This window comes from Tetranychus urticae, chromosome 1 (assembly GCF_039701765.1).
Source record: "Tetranychus urticae isolate SD_2017Ah chromosome 1, NJAU_TeUrti_SD_1.0, whole genome shotgun sequence".
NCBI lineage: Eukaryota > Metazoa > Arthropoda > Arachnida > Trombidiformes > Tetranychidae > Tetranychus > Tetranychus urticae.
The window spans coordinates 11,748,849-11,766,958 of NC_142958.1; the positions used below are offsets into that span (position 1 = coordinate 11,748,849).

At 30.5% G+C, this 18,110-nt stretch overlaps 3 protein-coding genes across 3 annotated transcripts in view; 1 reads left to right on the plus strand and 2 right to left on the minus strand.

The window, feature by feature from the left end:
* The window catches only part of LOC107361138 (uncharacterized), a 24,075-nt gene extending 7,784 nt beyond the window's left edge, over positions 1-16,291 (plus strand). Inside the window, exons 2-3 of the mRNA XM_015927888.3 lie at positions 8,772-9,000; positions 15,523-16,291. Coding sequence (XP_015783374.2) covers positions 8,772-9,000; positions 15,523-15,737 — 444 coding nt within the window. The 3' untranslated portion in view covers positions 15,738-16,291. The remainder of the gene's footprint in view (positions 1-8,771; positions 9,001-15,522) is intronic.
* On the minus strand, positions 6,540-7,419 carry LOC107361141 (uncharacterized). Its single transcript, XM_015927891.3, has 2 exons — positions 7,341-7,419; positions 6,540-7,182 (listed from the first exon to the last, which is right to left on the minus strand). Exons 1-2 carry the CDS (start codon positions 7,356-7,358, stop codon positions 6,913-6,915), a joined length of 288 nt encoding a protein of 95 aa, XP_015783377.1. The 5' UTR covers positions 7,359-7,419; the 3' UTR covers positions 6,540-6,912.
* Positions 10,888-12,731, minus strand: LOC107361139 (lambda-crystallin homolog). The gene is made up of 3 exons (XM_015927889.3): positions 12,418-12,731; positions 12,112-12,346; positions 10,888-12,046 (listed from the first exon to the last, which is right to left on the minus strand). Exons 1-3 carry the CDS (start codon positions 12,450-12,452, stop codon positions 11,375-11,377), a joined length of 942 nt encoding a protein of 313 aa, XP_015783375.2. The 5' UTR covers positions 12,453-12,731; the 3' UTR covers positions 10,888-11,374.
* Positions 16,292-18,110: the final 1,819 nt, after the last annotated feature.

The following is an 18,110-nucleotide window of genomic DNA, read 5'->3' on the forward strand; positions in this document are numbered from 1 at the left end:
AATGTTTCCAGTTATTGTGATATTTCATTGAAATGGTAAAATGATAATTGAAAATGTGAAAATGTGAAAATGAAGTCAAGATTCAAGAGTCACCCAAGCAAGTAACGTGTTAACACCAAAGTTTGACTTCTATGGAGTTGATTCTCTGAGCTATTCAAATTGTTCTGTGTTCAGTGTTAAAACAAATAATTGTTTGGTAATAATAATGTTTATCGACTGAATTTCCAATGAATTATTGTTAAACTTTTCTTCGCATCAACAGTCAATGGCTTAATGGTCTTTGTATTATTTTTGCCGTACAAAGAGGGAATGACGATGATAATGATGATGATTGTGGTGGTTGATAGACAAATAAAGAAGTGCGTTAAAATGAGAAGGTCCAATCAAGATGATGAAAAAGAAAGTCATGAAGCGTGTTAAGATATCTTGCATCTTCATCATCATCATCTTCTTCCTCTTGATTTAAGGTTATGGTTGAAGAGTAACGTCAACAGAGATTATACAACTTCCATGCACTTGAGCAGCAAAAAAAATACAAATCAGGTTTTGCATCTTCTCTTTCATCTCGCCTGTTCTCCATCTTTTTCCATCTTCTTCATCTGGTACCTAACCTTACCTGTCTTTTGTTTTCTTTTATCTTTCCTTTGATTGTTTCACATAATATTACCTTTCCAAACTAGTCGCAGATTCAATCTAACTATTTTGTTTCCTTCATTGAATAAATTAAACAACCCAAAAGAGCTTCTCTTTAATCATAATACTAATAACTAGCCAACAAATTTCCCCATTGATTGGAGTGAGAAAAATTGCTTTTAAATTGATGTTTCACATTGAAATGATTTGAAAAAGCTTTTCAAGACGAAACTTCAGACTGAAATTTTGATCAATCTCAGAGAAAAAGAAGAGACCAACTAAAGATAATTTGTTTTTCTCCAAAAAAGCCAAATGTTCCAAAAAAAACGAGTTCTTAGAGTTGCATAGACCAATGAATTTGTTAATCGATGATTTCCTTTTTTCCTCTATCATCATCATGGCTAGAGTATAATTTTCAGCAAAAAGTACTTTGATTTTGGCTCTTTCAATGTCACAAAATCACAACTGAATCAAGATTGACTTTGGTTTCAAATTTACTTTTCTTTTCCAACCTTCAATTGTAACCTCATTTCAACAGTAAATATTGAAGACCAACTCTGGTCAAAAACATGAAATATTTAAAATAGTTTGAAATTTTCTGATGAAACTTAAAGATTGAAAACACTAAAGACTTGTGTTAACATGAAATTATTTTTCACACACAAATTCACAACAATAATCCATCATTCAGTTACAATTCAATTAAAGCCGAGTTCATCCCACAAGAACCTGAGATGATCTCGATTTGTAAAAATATCACAAAAAAGTGAAATATTACCAAAACTTGACTGTTGCTTCCTTTTTTCATCTTTCATCTTCTCAATCATCTTTTTTTACCATTTCTGGTTTCATTCACTTTGCGGTTCATGCTTTTTGCATCCCTTTAGGGCTTGCTTGAACTTGAATATCATTTGTTGTCCTTTTTTGTGGCGCAAGAAAAAAAAACGCATTCAACTTTCTCTTTCATCATCATGTTCGTCAACCACATTATCTGAATCAATTGAAATCTCCTTTTCAAGCAAACAATTTATCTCTGTTACAAATGAGTGACACTTGATGATATCATTGATTGCTTATTCTGATTAGTTCACTCAATTATTTAATCATCAAAGTAAACAAATTGAAGCAAAAAAACTCCCATCATTAATAATGTTTGTTTTGATTCCAGAACCAAATCAACTGTCAAATTTCCAATCAAATGAACTGTTCATTTTATGCCAATTGCAAGTAAAAATATTCATTGCTCATTGTTTGAATTAACTTTAATTGATAATCTGATGAAGTTTAATCAATTGCTCATTTAAGTCTAAATCGCGTTTCACGATTTTGATGATTTAAAATTGATTCATTCATTGTTTCAATTGCAATTTTCCTTTTGTAATCACTTCCATCATCATGACTATTTATCACAACTCGTAATCCATTGAACATAATCTGGTATTAAATTAGCAGCAATATTTGATTATTATGTTAATTGTGATAATTATAAATTTTACCCTTAACTTGATTATCACGCAAGTTGCTCTTTTAAAACAACTGTAAAGTTGCATTTTAATTGTAACCATTATGGTTAACTCGATGACCTCAGAATCTGAAGAAACTAAAGAAAAATATTTCCACCATTTTCCAAGGATTTTACCGCTAAACTCAGTTTCTTGCCTTGTTTCCACTTCCTTTACTTTTCTTGCTTTGATGGTATTTGCAGGTTGACAATAACATTAAATATTCAGTTACCTTGATCATGAAAGTTGTTCAGTTTTTTATCCTTTCATTAACAATTGTACAGTAACCATGCAATATAACTTGATTGGTATCTTGATTGTAATTCATTTGTTGGCTTTGATTTTCATTGATTGAGAAGAGTTGAAATCTTTTTTTCCATTTTTTACTTTCCAACAATAAATCAAATTAATTTCATCAAATGTATTAATTGCGTGTTTCCAATCAAATGTTTATTGTTTTTGAATAGTTTCAATGGTTGTACCGTTGTCCTCATTGATTGTTACCTGAAAGATGAAAGTTTCATATTGTGTTAACATTATTTGGAGAATCAACTGAATCAGGAAATATTACTAATGTTGAACACATTTAATCAATTCTCAAGTATTTTTATCACCAGACTGATAGCTATTTCAATTAGTTGACGATCAATTACAGCAACAAAATGATAATATCATTTTTGACGAAACAGCAATTTTATTGGAAACTCATTTTATTCAATTTAATCATGAGAGTCTCAGAATCAAACTCAAAGGTCTTGATTAACCCAAAACGGTAGAAAATGTTTCATTCAATGATTTCAATTATACAAAACACCTTTTCCATTGTATTGACTATTTCACTAATCAACCCATGTTTGACAAAACCTCAGTCTAATTGCAATTCAAAAGTAATTTCACTTTAATCAACCAAATCAATTCAATGATGCTAGAAGTTGACTAAATTATCTCAGCCAACGTTAACCAAGTGACAGTTTCAAATGAACCAAATTGCATTAACTACGAAAATTGAATAAAATCACTTTGACGATGAAATTAATTTGCTTTCAGTGGACAAATCTCAACGTTCAACTGACGAGTTAAAAAAAAGATGTTAACATGGAGTTGAACTTGTGCTTTTGAAACCTTTTAATTGCTTTCTTTTATTAACTTTATCACATCAACTGCATTTCCCATGCTAATGATAATTAATAAACATATTAATTGTAACTGTTGTTGCAAGTTAAGGGCTATTAACCCAGAATTGTTGAACAACAATATGAAATGATGGACAAAATTGTTGATCGTGAGAAATAATCAGTGATCCAAGTAATTCCTCAATGTAATATCATTATTAACATTGACTTCTTAAATATAATTTAGTTAACCTTGCAACAGTTTCCCATATTTACCTTGATTAAAGTGTAATTTTGTCTCTGGTTCCCTCTCATCTCACCATTATGAAGATCATCATGTTATCATCATCATCATGAAAACTCATCACAATCATGATTAACATAATTTCCGTAGAGAAACAAAGTAAATGAAGAAGAGCTGGGAAAGAGAAGCGAAAAAAAGGTAAACAACTTTAACCCGAATCCTGTTTTATTGAGACAAACTTATCATTACAATCAACATCCTTTTTCACTGAAACTCTATCATAACCCGTTAATTAATACAAGTCTCATCCTCATCCGCATACATCCTCATCATTATTCATCATAATATGCATAAATGAAACTCAGCCTCTTCATCCTTATTGATCTAAACATTTAAGGTTTCATTTTACGAAACCTTAAAGGTTCACCTTCAAAACTGTTACTTGAGTCTTGCAATCATTATCATGGTTATGATTTTTGCCATTATTTTTGTTCAAAAGGTAAAAGACAATTTTGTCAAAAAAAAGATGTTCATTGTCAAACCTTTGAAATGCACATTTCACTTGATTGGTTATTTGCATCAACACGTTGAACACCTACGTGTTTGCCGCGTGAGGACCTTTTGTTTGACGATTTGTGGTTAATGATAGTTGACTATTGATCCTTGCTTAAACATCGTAAACCTTGAATTGTTACAATCTAAATCTGAAACTTTGCATTTCGAGAAAATGGAAATTTATTTTCCAATCTTTATTTAACCATAAATTGTAACCATTGCAAGGCAAACCTTGATCATGTGAGTCACTTCTGCTTTGAGTCAGTTAATATGAAAATTCATTGGTAATCACAGCATATTTGGAAATTTTTATTGTTTCGAGTTAATCATGTTTAACATGAAATAACATTTAATATCGCAATATTATGAGGTGAAATGTATACATTACATGTAAAGTAATTTATAAAAACAACAAATTCATTTCCTTTTCTAATAATATAATACAATTCATTATCATCAATATTCATCAAATGATTGTTGGCGCATTGAAAAACAAAATCTCATAGTTGCAAGTTTTTAATTATATTGAGCACCGGATTACCAGACATCTTATCAAACATGATGATCAGCTTGAATTTGAGTGGAAACAATCATTTATCCGGTTGAAATGAGCACAGGATGAAAACAGAATTAAAAGTTGCTCGTTGATCATGATGAGTGCTAATTTGTGATAACTTAACACAAGCTTCCAAACATCAGTCAAATGGCCTTTGATTGATGAATCCTTGAATCTGCCAAGTAAACCCATTTCATGATTTTACTATCAGAACGTGAATTTAGATTTAACTAGATGTAACAATTAGCCAACAATTAAAAAGTAACTTCAAAATGATAATCATTTAGAAGCAAAAACCATTGACTTGTTATTGTATGTTATTGATAACCTAAAACAATTTGCTAGTCAAATGATTCAAGTTGATATTTCATTTCCAAGTTGGGATAATTTTCCGATATCCAACAGCTTATGAATTAGCTTCAACTTTGACAATCATGATTCTGATAAATTGTTCATTATTTATTTCAAACATTTTCCATTCAAAGTCTAACTTGTCTTTAAAAAGCATCAGATTATTGTTGCTCAAATTGATAAAAGTTTCAAGTAAACTATTTAGTTTGATGAGCAATTGACTTTGAATAACATTTGTTGCAACATTTTGTATTTCAATTATTCAGCTTGAAACAGTTGAATATCATTTATTCTGGTTAACCTTTTAGCAAATGCTAAGGTTGGTCAAATTTCAATGTTGATGAAGCGTCAAACGCTGGAGCAACCTTTTTGTGCGACTTTGCCTTTTGGCTTATCACATCAATAACTTGATATCAACTGAATTGGCAGATTATTCTGCTTTTATTCCCCCTGAATCTCTTTTTCTGCCTTTTGCACTTTTACTTTTGTTTCAGGTAATCATGATTATCATATTGTTGTCGATGAAAAGACACTGTCCACTGAATAATCACTTTGATTACTTTAGCCTTTTGTTTGATTATCTTTTAACCAAAAAACACTCACCTTTACAAACGTGGGTTGTTTGTGTGTGTTTCATGATAATGATAAAAATAAAAATAATGATTATTAAATGTTTGATAGTTGCAAAAATGTTGCTCCAAAAAAATTGAAAACATTTTCATCTTCCATTGTTACTTTGCTTTCAAAATGAATCCAATTTTTAGCTCAACCTAACTCGATGATCATTACCTAACCTTTTGACAAACCAACTATTTATCGAGTTTGACCATTTCAGTGATCCATTTGATGGTCAGGTTAATGAAGTGAAAGTCAACTTCAATTGTAGTTATTGTTTCAAATGGAGAAAATTCACATTTCTGTTTATTCTTAGACTTTTCATTCCCATTCTTAACCAACATTCTTGATTCCATTATTTCATCAATTCTGATTGATTGTTTCCCACATCCTTTTTTGCACCTTTAAAAAAAGGTAGGTCATTGATCGTTGTTCACTTTACCTTAACATCAAAGATTAACGCCAAGACCAGATTTTGATGTGTTGATGTTTCTAAATTTATCTTGATTCATCGCGATTCAAGTTGAGCAAAATTGAAATTAGATGATCAGTAGAAATGAAATGCAACAAGAAAATCACTTTTTTTCATTAATATCAAGAAAAAGTTTTGCCAAATGAATCGTTGAATTTGCATTCATTTGTGAGAAACTCTTTTCGCCATTTTTCTTTCTCCTTCTTGCACTATTAACATGATTATTATCATCAATCAGAATACAAACTTGACGATTTGAAATATTATATTTGTTTCATTGGACCATAAAATTCATCTCAACATAATTCAGTTTACTTAGCATCAATCATCTTCTTCCGGGTAACAATTTATCAAGTTACCTAACCAATCAACAGGTAAGCTACTATTTGCTTAAATGAATAATCTCGGCTTATTGTATTCAAATTTATCCTCACAAAAGCAAAACAAGCAAACAAACCAAATGAATAGATTTACAAAGTAAAACTGAATCAAGAAAAAGTTTCAAAAGAAAACCTTTAAATTGCAATTTATTCATTGAAAAGCTATTACTTTTCATTGCTTTTCAACATTTAATCCTTTTGTTTTTTCGCTTCATTCATTTCTTTCAATTTTTTACCTTTTAAACCCAAAAAATTGTTTTGTTTTTAAAAATCTAATTCAATAATAAATTTTTGGAAAAATTGATTTTAATCAATCGAGATTAGGATCATTTTAAAAACAAAAAGATATTGACAATGAACATATTATGAACAGATTATGAGCTGATTTATGACAGATTATAAACTTATTAAAATGCTAATGAGTGATAATCGTTAATTGTAGGAAGATAGTTGCTAATGATTGTGAGATGATTCAGTTAAGTTAATTTGTGTTTAGTTTTTTGGTGCAGCGAGTATTTTGTATACTAAAGGAACTGAAGCAGCAGCTTTCCGTGACTCTTCAGCCTCACCACCTCCAAGGGATCCTTCAAAGGAAGCTCCACTCTCAGCGTCACCGCCAAATGAGCCACTCATGCCACCAGTGAAACCGGCCTCACTGTCGAATCCACCCATATCAGGTCCACCAGCATCACCGTCAAAATCACCGCTATCACCATCATAGTCTTGAGCTGAAGCCATTGCGATCAAAGCAATACAAAGGATCTGTTGACAAGAAAAAAAAACAAAAATTTAAACACACGAACCAGAAATGAACCAGAAAATAAAATCCAAGTTGATACAACAATAGTTAACTAATATCCACATGAAATCACAAGTCAAGTCACAATATAAATCCACAAAAGTTGAGTCAAGATGCTTACCAATTTGAATGAAATCATTTTTGCGAGTTTTGTCTTTGTTTTGTTGTCTTGTTGGTTGTTGTTTGTTAGTTGATTGTTGAAAGTTTTCTGGCCAAAAATGAATCAAATTTTCAGTTTATATACTCGACTAATTATTCAGACAGACAAACCTTTTCAAGATTATTAAACTATTAACAGTGATTAGACATGACATAATTATTACGGCTAATCATTTTAACTCTAAATTTTCAATTAAAGACAAAAGTCTTGATTTTGTCTCAATTGCTTTGCTAACCAGTTGATTATTTAAACTACAATTTTTGTCAGTTTAAACTCTTTCCGTCGCCCAAAATTAATGGCGACAATTTAACGTGTCTATTTGATTGGAACGATCAACGACAATTTAACAATTTAAAGTTAACAGTTGCAATTTATATTAATATCTTGATAATCATCATCATTTAAATTCACCTTGATTAGATGTGAATCTAGTTTTAATGATTTCTCAATGTCATTCAATTGTCTTTTCCAACTTTTCAAATTGTCTTTAAATCGATTCAATTTTATCCATTTAAAATGCAATCAAATTGCTCTTTATCATCTTTACCCTTTATCCAATTTATAAATTGTTGAATAATTTATTAATTTTAGATGCTGGTTATAAACGATAAACAAATAGACAAATGAATGAAATCCATTGAAGCGTTTGAAAAGTACACTTGATAAGGTCGAAGGCGAATGAATCAAAGTTAATCAGAGTGAAACATTTAAACTAGTCGTTTATTAATCGCTTTAATTTGGTTAATTTAAATTGATTCACAATTTTGTAGAGTTCGTTAAAGGTCCAAAAACGGTTTTACCGAACAGCATTATCAACAATTTTGTCGACTAATTTTGTTTAAACCAAACTAACCATTAAATTCACATTAAACTTGTGATAAATGATTGAGAGAGAAAACAAAAGTTAAAATCAATTTTCAAATTATTACCAATTTTGTTAATCAACAATTAATTATCACCAACAATTTGTAACCCGATAATTCAATATTTAAATTAACAGAAAAAAAGTAAATCACTAAAGTTAATCATATGATTTAACCCAATGAAACAAGGTCAATGAATTAAGTTTACAAAGCAAATTGTCACATGAAATTTACATGATGATCTATCGCTTCATCATCATTCGTTTCACTCATTTTACCTGGAAAAATTGATTATCACCTTTCATCACTTCCATCAATCAATTCTGAAAATTGCTCAAAGTTCGTCAAATTCATGTTTATTCATGACAATAGATTTTGAATATTAAATTATGCGCCATTTTAGATGCAACTTTGAACTCTTATTTGAACTCGACTATTAACATGAACATTCAATCGGTAGTCGAGTGATCAGTTTATGTTGAATTATTTTATGAAACTTACTAACGATTCGTTTTTTGCTCTTTTACAGTTGACATTAACATTCAATGATAAAGCAACATCTACTTTTGAATATCCATCCGAGGCATCATTTATTGATGAACCATTGAGCTTTTCATCAATCTCATCAACTTCATCCAATTCATCAATCAAAAGTGAGTCAACTTCATCAACCAGTTCTGATGAATCATCTGTGATACAACAACAATCAAATGGATCAAGTCTGAAAAACAACACAACACTTGGAAGTTCATTTTCTGGTAAATTTTAACTCTACTTAACACTTAAACTCAGTTAGTTAACCAATGACAATCAAAGTATCCTTAACGACTACATTTAAATGAACAAAGAGTAAAATCACAATATTCAAGATTCTATTGAAATCTTGAAGAATCTTTGAAACGAAATAATTTCAATACAAATTAGCATTTTTATCAAATACATTTTCCCCTTTAGACTCAGACTTTCAATGATTTTCAATCCAAAGTCATGAACATTTCCGTCAACAATAACCACAAAGTCAATTATTAATGAATTTTTCGCATATTTTCTCAGTCAATATCAAATCCTTTATTACCATTTTTTCATGAGGCTTATAATGCTATTAATGATAATAAGGATAATAATGATGCTAATAACAATAAGATAATCATTAGTTTAACAATATTTTCTGGTTATATGCAAGTCTCAAGTTTTTTTGTAAAATGAAAATTTGAGGAAGCATTTCAAGTCTGCTTTTTTCTGGTTGCTTTGTTCAATATTAAAAGTATCATTTCTGGTCACCTTAAGCAGACAAAAACAGATTCATGGCAACAGAGTTATCCTTAATCATCATTACCATCATTACAAAAGAATAATCTGAATCAACTCAATTTTTCATCAACCTTGTTTAGTAGGTGGAAGTTGAACAGTTTTGTTTTGTAATATTTTCCTGGTGCAAAAAAAAGTGATAAACTTTCAAAGCTCATCTAACTTCCTATTTATCTGAATAGTTGACAATTTTTTTCCTCCTTTGATACCATTTCGCTGTACAATTAAAGCGTCTATTTATTGTTATATATTTAACAACAATTTCAACGGAGTTTTGAACTTGAAAAGCCAAAGCAGCAGCGGCTGTTGACTCACTCATCTTCCTCTCCTAATCTTGATTCATTCACTATAATGATGAGCAACTTGTAATAACTCGAAGCACACACAAATCTAACCAGCTATTGCAATATCACGTAAGGTTGTCGTTGAAATTTAAAAAGGTCAAACTGTGCCTGGAATATCAATTGCCTTATTGTTGTTATTTTTAAACTCATTTCTTTACCAACAGTAAAAGCAAAATTTGCTCGCCTTTAGGTTAACCAACCACAATTGAGTTACCAAAGGTAAAGTCCAACACTTTAGCCTACTAACAAGATCTATTTAGACACCATGATTAACTGAGTCTTGAGAATGGTTTAGACTCATTAATCTCATCTTAAGGTAAAATTAAATTCAAAACTAACATCATTAGGTTTTACTGTTGAAACAGTTTTAAATGTTCATCTTAATTTTTTGTACTTTGCATCAACTGAAAACAATCCATTTATTATGATAATTGATTGCTGATATTTTGACTTCCCAAGAAGTCACTTTGATTAGATGGATCTTCATATTCATGTTCATTTTAATTGGAATCTTAGTCATTTCCTTGATTCAACTCGATCCAAGTTTGCAGTTTAATCATTTTATGCTCATCTAAATGCATTTATCAACTTTCCAATATTAATTGTTTAGAGATGTTTGAAGATGTTTGCAACTGTTTGTGCCAATCGTTTGATATCAAAAACCATTTTAAAAGCAAGTGAATCAAATCAGTTCAGTAAACTGTTGATATCATTTAATGAATGTTTAAATTGGTTTATTAGCTTTTCATCATCATCATCATACTAACAACTGTTTCATTCAATTGAAGTTTTGCACATTTAACTTGACTCAATCTTAATTCAATTGTTATACATTAATCTGTTTCGCTTTTTTTATCACCATCATCATGAAAAACAGAAGCAACAACAAGCTGTAACATCGTAAGGAACACAGTCAACTAAAACTGCCCATTTTCATTATAACTATTCATTACAATTCATAAATTGTTTAATCTCAATCAACAATAATCGTGATTAGTATCGAATTAACCACTTTTATTTGATTCAAATGCAATTTAAATCTCAATCGAGACAGTTTACAATCAAATCTGGTTACATATTTTATTGATTTAGACAAATTGATGCAAACAAAATCTTCACGGATTTAATTGTTGATCCAAAACGCAAATCTAAATTTAGTAAATAACTTTGATATGAGTTGAAAAATGAACATTAAATATCAATCAAGTGAACGCAATTCAGCTCAAATTGATATTGATTAATACAACTTTAATCTGGAATTAAGGTTCAACCCGTATATAACAATTTAAAATCAAATCGCCAATTGATTAATGAATGAGGTGAACAGATTCTCATTTTATTTTAGTCAATCAATATCAATAATTGTAAAATAATGTTAGTCTGATGCTTATATTGATATCAATTTTGCGAAATTTTCTCAAATTAAGAATTTAAATTTTCTCGAAATGCTATTCTGTTTATGAGTTTGATAAATTGTTGATTAAGATTGTCTCTTAACCTGAGACAATGCAATTAACATATTATCACGCCACTTTCTTCTCTCCTCAAGTTGTTCAAGAGGAACCTTGCGATTGATCGCTTCAATTATATCCTGAGCAGCTTGACCATCCAATGAAGTTGGGTTTGGACCAAAAGTCTTCAATACATCAACAACTCCAGGACCAAACTTTTTGAAATAATCTTCAACTCCGGCCGCATTGAGATGAGCTGTTTCCCATGGACCAAGAAAAGCATATCGCATACCGAGTCCTTCCGACATGACCGTCTCAACATCCTCTGGACTGATTACTTTGTCCTCAATCAGTCGATAACATTCAGCAAAAATGGCAAACTGTATTCGATTGACGATGAAACCAAGAACCTCTTTATTGGCAACAACCGGCTTCTGTCCAACCTCATCCATCAAAGTGCGCGCTTTGAGGGTAACCTCTTCACTGGTCCAAGGACTCTTTATGATCTCAACCAAGGGAATGAAATACGGTGGGTTTATGGGATGAACGATTAAACCATTGGATCGATTTTTACACTTTTCAAAGATGACTGATGGTGGAATCCTGCTCGTTGAACTTGCCATGATGGTTGACTCGCTTACCAATGAGTCGATCTCTGAGAAAACCTTTTGCTTCAACGAAATATCCTCAAAGACACATTCCTGTTGGTCAAAGCAAAAAACATGGTTAAACCAGTTTCCAATAACAAGTTGAACATGAACATTACCTGAACATAAAAGGCATCCTTAAGACATTCACCGAGATCCAAAGTTCCCGTAATCAATTGTGACTGCTTTTCCCAATCAAGATTACCTCTTAAAATGCCCTTGTCTGAGTAGGTCTTCAATGTTTCCTTAATTTTACCCAAAGCTCCACTAATTTTATCCTCAGACACATCGTACAATTGAACTGAATAGCCAACTGAGGCAAAAATCATTGCCCAGTTTTGACCAACAAGACCGCTGTGAATGAAAAGGTTGAAATTAAATTCTCATTTGGTTCCATTTTTACCGGTAATTTCAGCAATACTCACCTTCCAATAACAGCAACTTTACCTTTACTTGCCATTCCTAGTTGATTAGCTTCTTGATGCTTGAATCCTTGTTCAATTGAATAACCTTAACTTAAAAACTGAAAAAATGTATCAAGTTCACAATGAATGTTGAAGATTCAAGTCTTAATTTGATTAGATGAGCAAATTGAGTATTTAATTATCTCCTTTTTATGGCTGATCTTGCCTGGTTTAAAATTGTTGAACAAAGCACACTTTAAAAGTAAATGTTTTACAATTTTAAAGCGATTTTATGTTCACACAGAAAGGTTGGACAAACAACTTTTTATGGTGAAGATACTTAAGATTAACTGGCAATATAAACTAGATTGTTAATCAAACAGATTGTCACTTCTAACCATAGCAACGTTGCCAACGTGTAATAAAATTGAAATGATAGATCAAGGTTAAAACCAGCTTTCGACTGCTAATTACAAACCATTGCCTGTTCAGCTTCTCATGAAAATAATGTTGAATTATGATTTTCAATTTACTTTAGCTATTGGAAGTACAATGGATTATGAAAGGTTACTGAAGCCAATTTTCATAAGATATCAATATTTCGATTCATTTCAATATCTTCATCTTGTTTCACTATTCAATCCAACAAACAAAATAACTGAATCTTGAAGATTCACAAAATTCACTTCCAGAAGCTCATGTCTTTCCATTGATATGAAAAATTGAAAAATCGCAAAAGAGAGCCAAAGATTCTGATGATTTTATCTCAAATGAATTGATATCAATGTCTAGTCTCAATTGCTGCAAGTTGTCAACATTGGTTGAGAGTTACATCTAAAATGGGAAAACTTATTCAAAGTTCATTGTCAGAGAAATGTTGAATGATAATTGAATTGAAAACACTTTTATTGTCCATTTTCAGATCATTTTAGCTATTTAAAGCGGTAAATGTCATTGTCAGTGTTGATACTCGATTGGTGAGTAAACATTGACATGAATTGTTTCTTCTTGTCTATTCAGTTCTATCCTTTGAAACTTACAATTGTTGATTAACTGTTAAATTTATTAAAATTGTGAGAATGTTGAACTTGACGTGTTTCAACAATGAACGGGTTTTATATTTATATTATTTTTTTTATTAATGAAAAGGAAGACAATTGTAAATATAAAGGGGAAAAAATATTGACTATGATGAGAATAGAAGATGAAGTGGGATGATCATGATGATGACAGGAAAAATGTAATTGAATTGTGTGAGGTTACTAACCAGGAATAGAATGAAATTGTTAATAAAACCTTATTACCTTAGATTCGCTCTAATTCAACTGAAAAGCTTTGTATGTAATTGAAATGAGGCAACATTTTCTAGTCAAAACTAATGTTTCATTTGTTCAATTTCAAGTTATTTAAATGCGTTAACCGATTAGCGGTTTTACCGGTTCAAACTTTGCCACATTCCGATGACCAGACAGACCAAGCTTGACATTTAAACTCAACCAAGTCCATTTGCACCAAGTGATTGAGTCAAGGTTTAACGTGCATCATCGGCTTATTTGCATTATTATTAACAAAAACAAATTGTGATTAGAACAAGAAAACTCTCAATTGTAATTCAATGACTGGAGTTGATCCAAAAGTGAAAAAATAAGGCTTCGCTTCAAGATTTTACTCAAAATTGAAATAAATCTTTGGGTTGTTTTGGGTTTACATGAAACTGATAGCATCATAAACAAATGTATAAACGATAACAAGGTTGATAAGGTTTATTAAGTCGATTTGATCTTTAAACATATTCTTGATTTAGTTTGGGTTAAAATTGTAATCGACAAATTTTCCAATCATTTGATCGAAAGTTGAAGAAGCATTATAAGCTAGTTTGAGATAATCAAACAATCTAAATGAAATTTATGTTAATTTTGCTTCTTTTGATTCTCATATTAGCCATGAATGGTCAAGAATTGAAAATTTAACCCTCGACCATTCATTCGGTGGTACAATTATAATGAAAAAAATTGACGTTAAACTTGGAATCATTTTTAAGTTTCTTTTCAGTCAATTTTGGCAATAATTTTGTTCCCAATCAAGTTTGATTAACAGCTAATCATCATTACAATTGACTATTGATGATATTTACAAATGAAAAGCTTCTAATTAATAGAATGATGATGATCCTCATTTATCCATCAACATCATTACGCCTTTCACCATTAAGACCTTGTTGATCACACAATAGACCTTTCTTGGCTATAATTATTATTACCAGTATTATCATTATGATTATTATGATTATTATTATCATTATCATCATTATTACTTATCGTTGTTGATGTTATTACCTTTTACTCCCAATCGACCTGATCTTTGTTGAAAAGAAACAGAATTTAAACTTTCCCTTAATAAAAAGGTAACAAACAAAAAATTGGGTTTGGTGGTTATTTTGGTAATATTATTAGCTTTTTAGGCTCATTTTTACCTGTTTTCATTTTCCTTCTTAATTTTCATTTATTATTTGATTATTTGAACTGAATTTATGAACAGCATTTGAAAGCATGAATTGGCATAAAAATAATCTTTTCATTTGAAAAGCAAAAAAATTGGTTTACTTTTCCAAACGATTTGCATTGTAATATCTAATTCCTCAAAATCTTACCTTGAAGGGGACAAGAAAAGTGTATTAATAGTTTCATTGTTATTCAAGTTTTACCTTATTGACCGAGTAAAATGTATGAATTACAAATTGTACAATTAGTTAATTCTGTAGGTGACTTTGAGTAAAGACTAAAGTCAACTTTTTGATTGATTACATTTATTCACAAATCATTTTTCTCTGGTCATTTCAAGGTTCACCTTGTGCTGGCGTTTTTTATTACCTCAGATGTGAATAAGCATTTGTAGTTTTGAAAAATAAGTAAAAAAATTAACTCATAACTTGCAATTTGAGGATCAAATTGCGAATCTTGATGAATATGGCGTCAAAAAAGTAGCCTTGAGTCTTGATTTTTTTGGTCAAATCAAGGCTAAAGTCAAATGAATTTAAACTTTGATTGTTTCACTTTGGTTAATTAACTCTGTGCAATTGCGTTAAATTGTTTAAATAAATTTAACATTTTCTTTGTTTCTTTTCAGGTGGACTTGCTTCGTATAAACCAACTTTCCTTTCAGGTGAATCAGCGTCATTTCAATTAGGAGTTTCCAGGGTAATCAAAGAGGAAAATGATAAAATCTGTAAATCGACTGATGAAGATGAAGAAAGTGGAAAGTTCAATATGCTCAAGCCAGCTGAACCCAGTGAAACAAGCTCTTGGTCAACCTCATCAACTGCACTTGATTTACTGTTCTGATTGAAAGACGCAAGATGAACACAAAAGTGAAACATGTTTCAATGAACAGAAAAGAGTTTCAACTTGTCAACTCAAATTTCAATGAAAACTCATTATCTTCTCATCCCAGCCAGCATCATAATATGAATGCAAAATGAACTGAATATATCTTTTATATTCGTCTTTTTTCATCTATCGCCTTCAATCCTTCAATTATACTTTCTCTTGAAATCTATTTAACTATCAATTGTAACAAAAAAATAATTTAAAATTAAGAGTTAACTGGAAAAAAGTGAAAATCATTGATGTTAGTCGATTTAATGATACAATTCAATGTATAAGATTGAATAATCTTTTATCCAAACACTTTGCTTACAAATGTTGAATGGATAAACTAATGTATTGATTTAAAAAAAAAGATGAAGCAAAAATAAGGTTTTGTAACAATTAATTAAACCACTGAACCAATTTGTTGTAAATTTAATGTGATCACCATTTAAAAAAAGGATGTTTAAGTGCGCTATTAATAACACTCTTGTACCAATGGATAACAAAGTAAACCTTTTATTTTCAAATGTAATCGTTTACAAGTTGATATCAAAAACCACAAATTGAAATGGAAAGTTTCACCACAATTCACATGATAATCATGTTTAATCGAAACATTATCTGTTTACCTTTTAATTGTAAAACTTGAGGTTATTTTCCGATAAAGATGAACCCGTATTTACCAGAAAAATCGGATTCACTTTGGTTGACTTTTTTACTTTTCTGGGTTACCAGAGTTTTAACCAAAGGTTTGATCCAGAACCAGACTTGACTTTAACCATTTTTTGGGTCTCCAGTGTTTTTAGTTTAACCTGATTATGAAAATTGTTAAACAATTGAAAGGATTTAATTGAATAGATCAACAAATGAACATTTTAATTGTTGTTTTGTTAATCATTTGTCCATTTTAATAGCTATTGACTTATCACTGTTTCTTTCATTTTATTGTCCATTTTCAATGTAAACAAAAATGAAACTGGAAACAATTGCTACTCTCAAACCATTCATATTGTTTGGTATTTAAAGTCACTGATTGTCAGCCTTTTTTCATGTTTACTTGTGGTTGGGTCAAGTTGATTGTAATTGTTATTACATTATCATCTTTGCTCCATCAACTGGACTGAGTGAATAAAAACAATTGCTGGTTTATTTGTACAGTTAACTTGTTCATTTGTAGGCTTTGCGTTTTTGTTGTTGTTTAAACAGTTTGCTACGGTAACCCAAATGGGTTTAATTGAAACTGTGAAGGCGTTCAATTTAATTAGACGCCATTTATGTTTCAATCATTTATTCTGATTAAACTGGATTAAATGGATTCTCAATGAAATCCTAGATGTTAAGTGATGACACAACTTGAACATTATATGGTTTGATTAATCAACCTCATTTTGTTTATTGAAAAGTGAAGGTTGAAGATTAACTTGGAAAGGATTAATTACTTTCCATGTTGATCCAGTAAAAGGTGGGTTTTCAGGTTAGATTAAAAGATGCAACATTATTTGGTTAATGGAAGCTTCCAATTGATTCACATTCTCAACAATTAGAGTACTTGTAAGGTTGAGAATTGAATTAATATTTTAAAGAAGGTGAAAGTTTAGATGAGATTCACTGGCTTTACCTTTTCGGATCCCTTTTTGGTCAACTTTAGATGCGAATCATTTTAATCAACATCTTTTAAGGAGTTGGATTAATGGTCAGATCATAAATTAAACTTGAGTTTCTCAATGGTGGCTGTAATGGTTAGATTTGATTCGTTCTGTGAGTTATTATATTCCTTATTGGTCAGCGAAATCGGAATTGGAGCTTTGAAGAAGAAAGTAAATGTTATCTGAATAAATGATTAAAGTTCTTTTCAGTTTTCTTTCCGAGATTGTTCCAGAACTTAGGCTCATCTCATCACTTGTGCCTCATTATGCTTTTAGATTGCCTATTGTTTATTCAAATGATTGTAATTGATTAGAGTTTTCCAAATCCTTATAAGTCCAACATTGGATTTTATGAAACTTAGATTCGTTCAACAAATGGTTCGCCTTCAGCTGATAGATGAGCATTTTTAACCAGTTCTTGTGTCCTCTCATTGAATCAATCAGAATTGTATGACAACCAATCGAACAGATCAGTCAACTCTGGTTTATCCATTTCACAGTTTACAGTCAACATGCAACTTAAGCCAAGTGACTTTTTTTGTTAACTTAACCCTGACTTCTAGTCTACAGAGTTTACCTTACGTTGCGTGTTTTATTCAATAAAGATTTTTAGGTAACGAATCGGCGTGAAATGGCAAAACAATGAAATTGTTTAAGATTTCAATGATTCTGAGATAGAGAAAATTCTGTTTTTTGAATC

What these genes read in the sequence shown, in the direction of transcription:
- LOC107361139 (XM_015927889.3), bottom strand. Translation starts at nt 12,452, where the DNA reads ATGGCAAGTAAAGGTAAAGTTGCTGTTATTGGAAG. An exon ending in AAAGTTGCTGTTATTGGAAG is followed by an intron (nt 12,347 to 12,417) that starts GTGAGTATTGCT and finishes TTTCATTCACAG; the next exon opens with CGGTCTTGTTGGTCAAAACT. An exon ending in AGGATGCCTTTTATGTTCAG is followed by an intron (nt 12,047 to 12,111) that starts GTAATGTTCATG and finishes TTTGACCAACAG; the next exon opens with GAATGTGTCTTTGAGGATAT.